Here is a 13,547-nt window from a genome sequence, read left to right on the forward strand (position 1 = left end):
TAGAAGCTTACTGGTCTTTTCAAAAATTGATTTCAATGATATTTCACTTGCCTTGTTACAGTGCTTCTCCTCTTAACTTTGCATTTCATTGCCGTTACAATAAAATATAACAAAATGCCGAATTGGCATTGTTAGTCACCTTGAGCACCACTTGGCAGAAAGGCGGGATGCAAATTTAACATACAAACGAGGTGGGGTCCAGGTTTAGTCGCTCTTAGCACAGAGTAGACAAACTTAAGCCCCAGTGATTTCAACGAGTCAACTTGGAAGTAGGATTAAGGCTGCAGTACTAACCCACTCAGGGGTTGTTTACGTTGTCGGCATCCCACTGAATTAACTCCCAAGTTAGCGGGGCCATCGCTGCAGCCTAAACCTGGATGCAACTGATAAAATAGAGAGAATTCCTTCTTCCTCTAATATAACACAGGAACTCAGGATCACCCAAGAGAACTGATTAGCAGTCGATTCAGGAAAGGACTTCATTGCTAGAATGAAACACACAAGTAGGAGTGAGCTAGCCATTACTTTAAGGGGGGCTGGGGAGGCTCATGGCAGCTAAGCTACAGTCTGTTATTTTCCATCTCCGGGGGCAAAAATGCCACTGAATTCCAGTCACTGGGGAGCAAGAACAGGGAAATACTGCGGCTCTCACGCCCCGCTTGTGGGCACCCCAGCAGGATCTTGCTGATCACTGTGGGAAAATGGAACTTGGGTCTGACCCAACAGAGCACTTCTGGTGTTCCTATGACTAAATCAGAGGATTGTGGTGGTGGTACGTATAACATAATTGCAAAGTCCTAACAAAAGCCAAACATTTGCAGCATTATGTGCCATTCAGCCTAGTTTCTTCGTGAAACGCCTATTTATTTTTAAAACAGAAATAGAACGGGCCATCAAAGCTACAAACCTGTATGTTCAATGAGGGGAAACCCTGGAAAACATAAGGAAGCTTTGGAAACTGGTAATTAGAAAAAAACAACAACACAGGCCACGCAATGGTGCGGACTTGCTTTTAAATGTGTGAGCCCAGTGCAGATACCCAAGGAAGCACTCGTGCACCCATATGCACCCTCCCCGTGCAACACGAGTGTAGCACAAGAGTTTGTGAAAAGTTCCAAGAGCAGCACAGAGGCAAGTCTGCCAAACCATTACCTCAATGAGGAAGTCCCCCATGCGGAGACCAGCCTGCCAGGCCACACCCCCTTCATCCACAGACTCCAGGTACTGCAGCGCAGGGAAAGCAGGGGTGGGTGTGAACTCCTCAATTGGGGTCTGCGCTGTAAAGAGAGAGGTGTGTTAAGTGATGCCCCTGGAGCTACATAAGCACCTGCCAGGCTGGGGTGGGCAAGCGAGTGGGGTGGCAGCAGGAGGGCAACACAGGGGATCATGGCTTTGCTTGGCATTTCTGTGACACCTCCTCTCTGTGAAAACAAACCACCGTTCGTTTCAAATCCCAGATCTGAAGACCCTTGTTTTCCAAAGTCAGGAGCGAGCGGTGGAGCTTGGGAAGTGTTTAACAGAGTCGGCGCTTCTGAGCAGTGTCAGAAACTCAGATATATAAGCTAGGCGCCAAATGGCTCCTTAAACCAAGGTTACAATCGCCAACGCAGAATGCCTAGTTGCCATTTTGGGGCAAGATGGATCCAAAGTCTTACTTTTCAAATGATGGACTGGCTGTGATTGATTCTCAGCTAAACATCTGGCTAGTTCAGATGACAACCTCGAGCTAGCTTTGGGAACTTAAAAGAAGAAAAGCCACTTGATCCAGGCACAGTCCACATATATTTTGGCCTATCCAAACCTCTTTCCTTAATGGTGAGTGCTCATGCTCAGGCTGCACAGAAAAAGCATTTTGGTTCCATAAATTCATTCTGATTGTGCAGATAAAATATAATGGATAGAATTCTACAGGATGGGGTATTAGTGCATGCAAACAGTCCAGATTCAATAATCCACAAGTGTTTGAAAGCCAGGTGCAAAATGCGCCTAGCGCCTGGCTAATTTCAAACACTGTTTCTGTGTGTGTGCAAAGCACCATTCTCCCCCTCGAGGCCATGACCAGCCCCTGCCACACGCATCTGGGGCTAGGGGGCAGGTTTCTACATCAAGGTCATCCCTGCAAGGTGAAGGTCAGCCCCAGCACCTGTCATTTTTTAGCACAGCTCTCTAGCTTAAGGTAAGCCAAATATCCAGAGCCAGCCTAGCTTTCTCTCCTGGAAAACCGAATTTTCCACCTTGTACCCAGCCTTTCGCATCAATTTTCATCCATTTCAGCACCTTCTGGCACTGTTTCTTTTAGGCCGAGAAGGAGAACTTTGGTCGTTCAGATGTTGCAGGACTGCAACTCCCATCTTCCCAGGCTATCGGCCTCCTATCAACTCTCCCTATGCCCACCATTTCCTCAACCTACTATAAGAATGGCCACAGCCAGTTAAGCAGTCACTAATCTTCATTAACTGATTTTGAGCTTGCTCATGTGCTCTGAAGCAGGGGGAAGCAGTGGAGGTGGGCAGGCGGGCAGTGTAGACCTGGGCTCCTTTGACAGCCAGCCAATGGCTAGAGGTGGCCCTAGTGTCCAAGAGTGATGCTAACTCCCCCTCTCACCCTTGGCCCCTCTTAGCACAAAGCCAAATCCTTCGTTGTCCTTCTTCTGCAGCAGCACTGTCTTCTCTTTAATGATGTAGTCACTGCAAAGGAAAGAGACAACAGGACAGGTTAGGAGGCAGCCACATTCCAATGGGAATTCCCGACTCAGACACTCTTCCAATGTACAAAGAATAACTAGAGCGTAATACACTGCCCCACACTGCTAACACAGCATCACTCATGCAGGAAATCCACGGTGCACCTGGTTTGCAGAACTTGCTGGCTCCAGATTTCTCTTCCTTCCCCTTTCCATTGCTGGACAAAGTTCTGATACTGCAAATATGGCACCTACTGCACACTAACAATGGAACCCGCTAGAGGAGGCAGCGCATTGTCAAGGTTCTGAAAGGGCAAACAGGGTCAATGCAAAGGGAAATAGCACTGAACTTGTTCCTGCTGTAGGAGGCCTTAGCACTGCAAATGCAAGTGCAAAGCCTCCCTGGTCTACAGGGCTTAGGTTCTGGAAACCTAGAAGACACTACACAACATCTGATAGAAGCAGCACACGCTCAATGCAAATACAGATGTCAGTGCACAGAATATACCCATTACCCCCTTGGAATGCACTGCACAGTGCTCGCTATCTACAGCTTTGCCAGCAAATTTATAAAAAGCAAAGCACAATCTTTGCATTGCAAATATACACTGCATGGTGCTGTAGCAGTGCAAATCTAGCACGCAGGAAAGCAGCATGACTAGTACAGAAAACACTGCACAGACATATACTCCAAATACAGTGTCCACTGCACAACCTTTGTTACAAGCAACACAGAGATAATAGGGCTTATTGCACAGGGCAACACTTCTGCAACACAAAATGTACCATGTATGCTCACTGGCACTGCATCAGACTGGCATAGGTTATGCAGAAGAAGCTGCATAGTCCCAGTGCACATGGCACATTCAAATCCAGAGCCTACTGCAAGTCTGGAGCAGTACTGAAAATATAAAGCCCACTGTTCAGCCACCCTATCCAGTACTGCAGAAAGAGTGCCACAGTGCAGGCAGCCATTTATTCTAGCTGCAAATACCCAAACCACAAGTACTGCACAGGCTTCAGGCACTGCAAATATAACCACTTCACAGTACTGCAAAACTGAAAATGCAGTGCCTGCTGCTGATAGACACAGCACTGTGTGGTTAGAATGGCACACAGCCATAAATCCAGTTCACTGGATATGACAAAAGTACTCTGCAGGCTTCACTGTGTTGGTACTATCAACCCCCCCCCCCGCCCCAAGAATCCAGAGTTCACTGCTGACAGCAATCTGACAGGGAAACAGACAGCAGAAGGAGCTCCCTGTTTGGCAATCCTACAATTCTAGTCGATAACCACAAGCACTGCCACTCCAGCTGCCCTGACAGCACTCCTCCAAGTTTCCATATGTTACTTCCCTCATCATGGATCCCAGTTACAGGCCTTACAACATGCACCCACAGCAGTCTCTACAACAGGCCCACTGAGCCAAACTTAGCCCACAGGTCATGTGCCACCAAGGACTTAATAAACCTCTTTTTGTTGCCTGCCAGGACTGCAGAAACAGGAAGGCCATCAAAGCATCTAGCAGGCCACACGATACACGTGGCTGGTGAGCAGCTTGATCTGGTGGGTCGCTAACTTTTCCCATATTTACTTGAGTCTGTAGAAAGCATACCCTTAGCGCACCACAGGTGCTATTCAATGCGCACAAAGCATTAGAAAGAGAAACGCGCACAGTCCATATTGGACACAGTTAAGAGGTATGTGTGTAAGAGATGTGCTCTTTTTAAGCACATTTTTGACTGGCAGGCAAACACATACAAGCAACACGCAGTGAACAGAAATGTGCGGTGCTGCCACACCCACAGATAGCAACGCTGCCGACAGAAGGAGATTTCCTGGATACAGAGCAGACTAGGGAAAGCTGTGCCAAGTGAACAGACACCATCTCACAGCTCACCATGCTCACAAGTGAACTCCTGAGCCCCAGCATGTACATGCATGGTGATAACATCCTCGCACCTTGTATAAATCTAATCCCCACCTGAAACACAGCGATGCTCAGCACCCCAAATACTTCCAAAGTATATTTATTTACTGCGTCTCTAATGCCACCCAATAACCAAAACAATGCACCTTCGTCATGTGCTAGACTGACACTTTGGGCTTCCATGTACGTACCTCCAAGTATAAGGGGCACAAGCAAAAAAAAACCCACACCATCTCCCGGTCCACTATCTTCACACAGATCCTCTACATTAGGGAAACATAATTCTGCACAGAATATCCCTGGGAGAGAAGCATTGGAGAAAGGACTATCAAGCATCTTAGTTCAAGGCCAAGCCTCTTGAGGCTAGAACCCGTGAGATTCTAGCGATCCACATGGACCCAACCAGTGGAAAGGAACAAGAACAGGGAAGCGGCTCACATTTCTTGCTCCAAGTCCCATCTTCTGAAGCGAGGGCACTTATCGCAACAGTGCTTTACAGAAGCAAAAACCTCTCTCCCCCCCAGCATTTTGGACACCCGGACCCAGCACCCTAAGGTAGCAAACTGCAAGTGACAGAACAGTTTTCCTTTGGTGAGATCATCGTATCATAACATTAACATATATTTAACACATATATGAGTTCTCTGCAGAAACCCATGGCAAAACAAGGCCTTGGAAAGATCTCCCTTTTGTTCCTTATCCTCACAGGCCCAATCCAAGATACAACTAAACCTAGCTGCACACAGCTGCAGTTTTCAACACTGCAGTGTAACTGTAAAGGGATTTGGAAGCTCAATCTTCCAATTAAAAAGTGCATGGCTTATTCCGTTAGATATAATATATGCAGGGACTGGTGTACGTATTTAAGGGTTAACACGCTGATACGATAAATGTGACAGCATGCGTTGAAGCATGCATGTTATGCTCAAATGTTCACAAGTCAATGCAGACTCCGTATACAGTAATCTGTATGCACACAGTAAGTTAAGCTTATGTTCATGCACCAAATATATACATTTGGATCTACAGACCACAATGTGCAACTGCCCAAATTTTCATATGGATGTTAAAGGTGAACTGGGGGGCAGGGAGAGGAGGATCACATTTAAAACATACTATACTCATGAACAAACCTGTATGTAAAACTGTCTGCATGCAACAGACTGTCACAAAGATATATCACTACACGTGTACATAACCAATGCACATGCTTGGAAGGAGTGTTGTTTAGTATGTGTAGAGGATATAGCACATCATGCTCCACAGGGTCAGGCTTTTACTATGAAGAACAGAACAAACCATAATCCAGAATGCATGTGTGTTGCTTACCAGCACACAGCTCTGTGCATATGCATAGACCAGACATCAACACATATACATCATAGAGAGGCACATGCACACATAGAATACTTTGCTTCCCAGAACTCCTCAGCCACCGTAATCTCAGGGCACAATACAGTTATGACGGCAGCATTAATCAATAGTGAAGCTGTATGCAGCGGATGGCGCCCATGCAGATGTGCACACACATACACACACATTCAAACTTCACAGACACATAAGCACCCACAGCCACTTCACAGTGTACACGGAGAGTCTGCACCCATGTCGTTTCCCACCCTCAAGAATCTTCATGCACACAGAGGCACTACCATGCATACCTTGCACAAATCATTCCCAGACGCTCTCTGTGCAGCCATACAAGAGGTACACAAACCGTGTAGACGAATACCTAATCATACACACAGCACACCCCGACCCGTATGTAGAGATGCATGCACACGCACACATAAGCCCTCACTGACGCACACTGCGCGCGCACACACGCGCAATCCTCTCAAAAACAGGCACACACACCTCTCTCCGTAAGAGGCATGCTAATCTCTCTCTCTCTCCCCCCCCCCCGGACTCTCCCTCGCTGCCTCGCGCGCGCGCGCGCTCACATACCTAATCTCTCTGGCAAGCACCTTCAACCCATCACACACCGTCAGCATCGTCCCCCCGTGGCTCCCACTCGCATCCATCCATCCATCAATCCGGGCGGGCGCGCGCAGGCTGAATGGCCGGATGCATGGAGCGGGGGAGGCGTTGTGCGCGGAGGGCGCGAGCTGGGAGCCGGCAGCGGCGCTGGATGACTGACTGAATGGCTGCATGAATGGCGGGCGGGTGCGCGGGCGTGAATGGGCTGCGGAGGGCGGGCGCGAGGCGAAGGGATGAATGGGGCGCCGGGGAAGGGGGCCCGCGAGGCATGAATGGGGGCCGGCTCCGCTGGGCTGGGAGGCCGCCGCCGCTGCCGCACGGGCCAGGGCCCCACGGCCGTGCCTGCCGATGGCTGCTCCGCTTCCTCCTGCTCCTCTTCCGACCGTACCTGTAGATGTACCAGACGCTCCGGCGCCGGGGCCCCAGGGCCGGCCAGCTGGAAGAGAGGGCCGGCTGCTGCTGCTGCTGCTGGCTCCCGCCGCCGCCGCCGTCGTAGCGGGCCATGGCTCCGCCGCCGCCGCCGCCGTTGATCCCAGGCCCCCAGCCGCCGCTGCCGCCGCCGCCGTGGGGCCCAGCCACATTCTAGGGGCGCGCGGTGGGATGGGGAGGCGGGCGGGGGGCGCAATAGCGGCAGTAGCGGCAGCAGCAGCAGCAGCGGCGGGAGGGCTGCACCATACTCACATCATGGCACCGCGGGAAGGAAGGAAGGAAGCAAGGAAAGGACGACGACGGAGCAGGAGGAGAAGAAGAGCGGGGGGCTGGCGGGCAGGCCGGCCTGCCGGCCTTGTTCATTGGCAGCAGGAGCCGAGTCCAACGCCGCCGCCGCCGCCGCCGCCGGAGCGAGCGGGAGAGCGCACGCCGACCAGCCGGCACGCTTGCTTAACCCCTTGCGCACACGAGCACCCGGCGATGCCGCGGCACTGCAGGAAGCGGGCAGGCCGGCCGGATGGTGGGTTGGCTGGCCCAGCTGGCTCAACCTCTCGGTCGGCCGTGGGTAGCGGCGAGAGGGAGCCCCGCGCCTCTGAGCATGTGCAGAGCGCCTGGCGCCGAGTAGCCGCAAGCAGAGCGCACGTGCACCCGACACACACACACACACACACACACACACACGAGAAGCATGAGTTCGGGCACCTCTCTTTTGAGAAAGTAAAGACTGCAAGAGACATGATGCACATGGTCTTCCCCCTCCCACCACAAACGCACCCCCCCCAAGACAAATCCTTCCTCAATTAAGACTGTTTTGCGCTCTACCTGATCAGTTGGAAAGCAGCACCCTATGACAACAGAGGAGGCAGGACAGGCGAGCCAAAGGGCCCTTCTTCACCCCAACACCTCATTCATGTTTTTTGTTACTCCATGCCACAAGAAGTAGCGAGGGCCGCTATCTTAGATGGCCATAAAAGGGGGTTAGACAAAGTTATGGATGATGAGACTATCCGTGGCTATTGGCTACGTAGTTAAAGGAAGAAGCCTCTATCTGCTGGGGGTGGCGGCAATAAGCATGTTCTGCTTGTGGGTTTTCCAGAGGCATCTGGCTGGCTATTACAGGAAACAGGATGCTAGACTGAATGTCCTTTCCTTAGTCAAAACCAGCAGGGCTTGTTCCGTATGAGAGGATACCCTGTGGAAATAGAAGCCACCAAGGCCAAGCCAGCTACGGTTGCCTTTCCACTCTGTAACAAAACTGCATTTTGGGTCTAAGACAATGGCTCGCTTTCTGAACAGCTGGCTCCATCTCTGGAAAGAGCTCCCTTATGATCCCCTCTCTCACTTGAGTCCTCCTGTCAAAAAGCTCTAAGATCACTGTATAAATAGGTTTCCTCACTCCCAACAGTAGGACTTTTTAGCACTGGATGATGGGTCCCTATAGGAACAGCCACAGGAGGGAATGGATTTGCCTTTGGAATTGGGGCAGCTGTTTGGAGAAGGGACTCTTTATCTAGTCCCCTGCTCCTGGTGCCATAGCTGCATTTGGGCTCCCTTAAGCAGTGGCACCAGTACCAGCTGCAGCTCCCCCTTGGTATTCAGGGAAGAAGGGAGCCTTGGATAGAAAATCAGCAATGAGTGGGACAGGGTGACCCCAAATGCATGAATGGCTCCATTGCCGCCATGTTTTCAGCAAGCAAGGTTTCGACAGCTGCTTTTTCATTCAGGAACACCAGAGCCCATCACAGTCCCAAATACACATTACATTCCACGTAGTTCCTGCATATACATCATAAGGTGCACCTGAATTCACCCTTACTTCAGAGTACGCGCGCTCAGGATAAAGCTACAAGTACCAGTGATTTGTCTCCAAGCAAAAATGTGCATAGGACCACACACAGAGATTTTATAGCTTAATTCTGTGCAGCATAACTTGGCAGTGAATACAATTTTGGTGAGTGAGCGTTACTTCTTAGCACACAGCGTTGGTGCCCTGTGAAAGTTTACTTGGGAGTTTGTTGTGCTGAATTCAGTTTGTTGTGCTTATAAATTAACCTTTGCAGGTAAGGTTGTGCTTTATCTTCCCAACCATCATGCAACTCTTTCTGTAGCATCCTTCAAGTTGCAGAACAGCACCATCGCCCCACCCGCCCACCATCTTTCTCTCACAGACATCTAAAACAAGCGAGTATTCTTCATGTACGGCTAGTCATATTTGCATTTGCACACTCACACATACAAGCAGGCAGGCTTGTAAAGAGCAATCGTCCTGCTCACCTTAAAGAATTTCCTCTAGGAAATTTCCATGAAGGTGTTCCTTTTACAAAAAGTGGTTCTTTTTATAAAGGTCACAAATGTCTAACACAGGCGCCTACAAACAAGATAATAACTTACACAGATATATTTGCAAGGCTGCACAATAGTTCATACGGTATTTGCATGGTAGGCTACAAAGATAGTTGCTGGGGCGTTCCAGAGAACAGAATAGAACAAGAGAAAGGATATCTTCCTCTGGAGGGCATAGAAGTCTTTGACAAATGGAATGGCAGGTATTTATCACTAAGCAAGGCTAAACTTCAATGCAAAGGCTTTGAACCACCAAGACCCTCAATATATGTCATTGAAAGCCCCCCCCACATGTCCCACCCCCAGTTGGCAGAAGTTCACTCAAGTAGCTGTGCTGTAGATCAGACAAAATTAGATACTTTTCAACGCTTCTTGTGATATATTTTTAAAAAGAAATGCACACATTCCTATAGCCACAAAAGTTGATTGAGGGAGGGAGGAGATGCTATTTTTCAGACTGCTGGTATGTACAGGGACATGATATTGATATGTATGCAAAAGGCACACTGTCACAAGGTCAGTAATGTTGAAACGATCTTGATAAGGTGATGCACACACTGAACTAGAGTGACACATTAGCTGTGGTGATGTTTGTCTCATCAGATGGGGGCAAACTGCATGTTACTTGCAGATGCATGCAATAAAGGATTAAGAGGTTTTTTTAAAAAAAAAGAAAGAAAGGAAAGGAAAGAAAAAAGAAATGAAAAACAGCTTTGGGAGAGGCCCATTTTGAGAAGAGAAGCAGTGTGCGGGGTGCATGTGTGTGCTTAACCCTTCCTCCTCTGGACATGTTACTTCTCTTAATCTCTCTCATCCTGCCCACCCAGCCAAGGCTGCTTCCCCCTCTACAGTATTTCAGCTGCAGGTTTGCCCCCATAAATTCAGAGCCTACCGTTAAGCAGTGGCTAAAGGTGATTCACAAGAGGTCAGCATGAAGGGGAAACTAACTGCCTATTTCTGACACAATACAGAAGGTGGGAGCAACTGCTGCCGCAGTATAAAACTAAAACTATTCTGCCCCCTGGGCAGGATAAATGGGACAAAACGTCAAGTGTGCATAAGCTCTCAGTCTTTCTCTCCTACATGGGCACACAACGTTCAGGAACTTGGCACGCACAGCGGTGAAGTAACAATGCACAGCTCTTTGCAAGGCACAGTGTGCAAACTCTCTAAAACTAACAGCCTTCTCTTTCAACACACACTTCCCCACAACGATTGCACCTGCCTTCTCATGACTTATGCTTCTTAGTTCTTCGGAGTCAAGAGATTTATCTCCCCCATTGGTGGGTGAACCTTGTCCTGCCCTAGCAAACAAGTCTCCCACTTCAAATTTTATTCCCGTTACAGAAGCAGGTCAGGACACAGGTGAAGCGAAATGGGTCACAACAGGGAAGGGGGGAGACGCGCGCTGATTATTTCCCTGCCACCAAAGTATTCCCGTTACACACTGCCCATCCTGGCTAACACCCATGCCACTCACCCAGTCACATCTGTCCCCATGGTGCTGCCCAACTGGTTCACGTGGCCGCTGGCATCCTGGCACGTCCCATCTTCTCTGTCTGGCTGCAGGCAAAGACCACTGCCCCAGGGGGTTCTGGGCCTATCCAGCCACTTGGCACCAAGAACCCTAAGCAGGAATCGTGCGAGCCCCGTGGTGGGAAGAAGGAGGGGTGAGCTTCTGCACGGGCGAGCAGACCCTCCGCGGTGGCACCTCGGCCAAGAGCTCCGGATCAAGCGCTCCGGTTTCCAGATTCAAAGCCAGCCCAGTTTCAGATGCACTGCCTGCCTTCTGAGCTCAAGGACATATGCCGACAGAAGGAAACACAGCGCAGTGCGAATCGGAGCATCTGCGGCACACAGGCTCGGAATAACTGGGTCCGCTGGGGAGGGAGAGCCAAATGGAAGGATCCAGGGCGACGGGGAAGGGTGGGGCAGAGCGCAGGTTGAACTGTGGAGGACAGTGGTTTGAGATTGAGGGTCACAGAGATTGAGGAGCCCGAGGGAAGGAACAGACGAAGGGAGCCAGTCGTGCACATAAAAAACCCCATCAGAACACTGAGATGTTCCCTGTGGCATGTGGGTCACAAAGGAGGGCAGAACTGCCAGTCCTGGGAATGGCTGGGGTTGTGGGGGAGGAGGTCAGAATTGTGGTGTAGTGGTTAAGAGCGGTAGTCTCGTAATCTGGGGAACCGGGTTCATATCTCCGCTCCTCCACATGCAGCTGCTGGGTGACCTTGGGCTAGTCACACTTCTTGAAGTCTCTCAGCCCCACTCACCTCACAGAGTGTTTGTTGTGGGGGAGGAAGGGAAAGGAGAATGTTAGCAGCTTTGAGATTCCTTAGGGTAGTGATAAAGCGGGATATCAAATCCAAACTCCCCCTCCTCCTCCTTCAGAGGCAAGTGGGGACATGGATCAGAATTTGGGGCATATCAGGACAGTAAGGAGGAGAGTTGAGGAACATATGGCTTGGAAACTAGAGTAGGGGATATGAGTTGACTCTATAGTAATGATATTAGTTTTGGGGTGAAACAAAAGGATTTCGGGCAGGAGAGGAGGAAGGCTACAGCAAAGTGACAAGCTTCATTTGTAGTTGTTCACCTTAGCACTTTTTCTTTTATGTTGTTGTTTATGGAGCCAGGAGAGGGTGAATGACAGTGGAGGTAAGTCCATTAGGGCGAATGAAGCCCTGACCCACCAACCTCAGTCTGTCCCCAGCCAGCTGCCTCTTTTTTACAACCAGTCTAGGGGGTGGCTCTGCCTGCCGTTGGGTCTGGCTCCACCTACTGTTGGTCTCCCTGCATTCAGCCCTATAGTCTGCATGGGCACCAAGCATTGTTGGTGAAAGAGGGTCAATGGGCATGAGAGAGAGCAAAGAAGCCTGTCATCCTGGTGCCAGAATTGTAGAGGTAGTGTACATGGGGGTGTGTGGAGGTTACACTAAGTCATAGAAGATGGGTATATCACCAATTTATGTTGGAAATGTGAAGAGATTGAAGGGACATTTATACACATGTGGTGGGGTTGCAAGAAAGCCAAAGAATATTGGGAGATGATATACTCAGAACTAAAAAAGATGTTAAGGGTTCCAAGAAACCAGAAATGTTCTTATTGAGTATAGTAGAGGGGGAAATACCCAAGAAAGTACTTAGTAAGACCTCATGGAGGGATGTGTGTGGAAGTCAAAGAGTGTAAGATAAATGATGACAATTGTATAACTGATGTATTAAGATATATAAAATGCATAAATGTGTTTTTTTTAAAATAAAAAAAAAGATTGGTGTATCAATTAGGATCAGGAGTAAACTACATGTTACACACAAAAGTGTGTTAACTATAGGCCAGTAACCCTTAAGAAACTGTGATTGATATCAGGGAAGTGGTAGCAAGGAAGCCTCGTGGTGCAATGGGTCTATGTGCCTGGCTGTTAACCAGAAGGTTGCTGGTTTGAGCCCACGCAGGGATGGCTGAGAGCACGATTCCTACATTGCAGGAGGTTGGACTAGATGACCCTTCCAACTCTACAATTCTATGAAATCTAAGGTGAGGGAGAATGAGAGAAGGTGCTTAATCCTCTCCCCACCTGCTGTTTTCAAATTCTCATTTTTCCTCCCTGTGGGGTTTTAAATGTATGGTTTGCCCTTGCCAGGTTTTAAGAATGGACTACTTTAGTCAGCTTTTAAGTTTTCAGTTTAAGACGTGCCCAGAGAGGACTTAAGAAATCTTGAGTCTACATCAGACTTTTAATCTACCTGGGAAGTTTGCCACCTCTTGTCAGTTCTTTTTATTTATGGGCTGACAAGAGGCCTGTAAACTGAGACAGCGGTAATATGTACGAGATTTAAGAAGCCTAGGCTGGGGAGCTACAGTAACCATTTGCAGCTGCAGGGACTGGGAAATGGTCGTGGGGCCTGGAAGCAGGTTAGCGGGCGGCAATCACCTGCTCCACCAGGCCTTTGAGTCGGCACATCAAAGCCTGCTCCAGATTTGAAGGGGTCCTCAGCACAGTGTCCTCTGGGGGTCTTCTCCCATGTCTGTGAGCCTCCCACTAATCAGACCCTGTGGTGTGGCACTGGACGGCACCGGTTTAAATTTTCCCACAATGCCCCACAGAGCCAAGCTGAGTGTAACTCCAGGGTATTGTGGGAAATTTAGATAGCTCCTTGTAACTGCCTCCTGTT

At 49.4% G+C, this 13,547-nt stretch overlaps 1 protein-coding gene across 7 annotated transcripts in view; it reads right to left on the reverse strand.

Annotated features, from left to right (window-relative positions):
• Nucleotides 1–13,547, reverse strand: part of SHANK1 (SH3 and multiple ankyrin repeat domains 1) — a 113,247-nt gene that overhangs the window by 24,771 nt on the left and 74,929 nt on the right. For all 7 annotated transcript variants that reach the window (XR_014150684.1, XR_014150685.1, XM_081837564.1 and 4 more), the window contains 2 exons: nucleotides 2,605–2,687; nucleotides 1,153–1,277 (listed from right to left, as the gene is read on the reverse strand). Coding sequence is in view for 5 of the 7 variants with exons in the window: in XM_081837564.1 (XP_081693690.1) it covers nucleotides 1,153–1,277; nucleotides 2,605–2,687 (208 nt within the window). In the remaining 2 variants the exon portion in view is untranslated. The remainder of the gene's footprint in view (nucleotides 1–1,152; nucleotides 1,278–2,604; nucleotides 2,688–13,547) is intronic.

The sequence above is a fragment of the Podarcis erhardii genome, assembly GCF_964252035.2.
Source record: "Podarcis erhardii genome assembly, chromosome: 13".
Classification (NCBI taxonomy): Eukaryota; Metazoa; Chordata; class Lepidosauria; order Squamata; family Lacertidae; genus Podarcis; species Podarcis erhardii.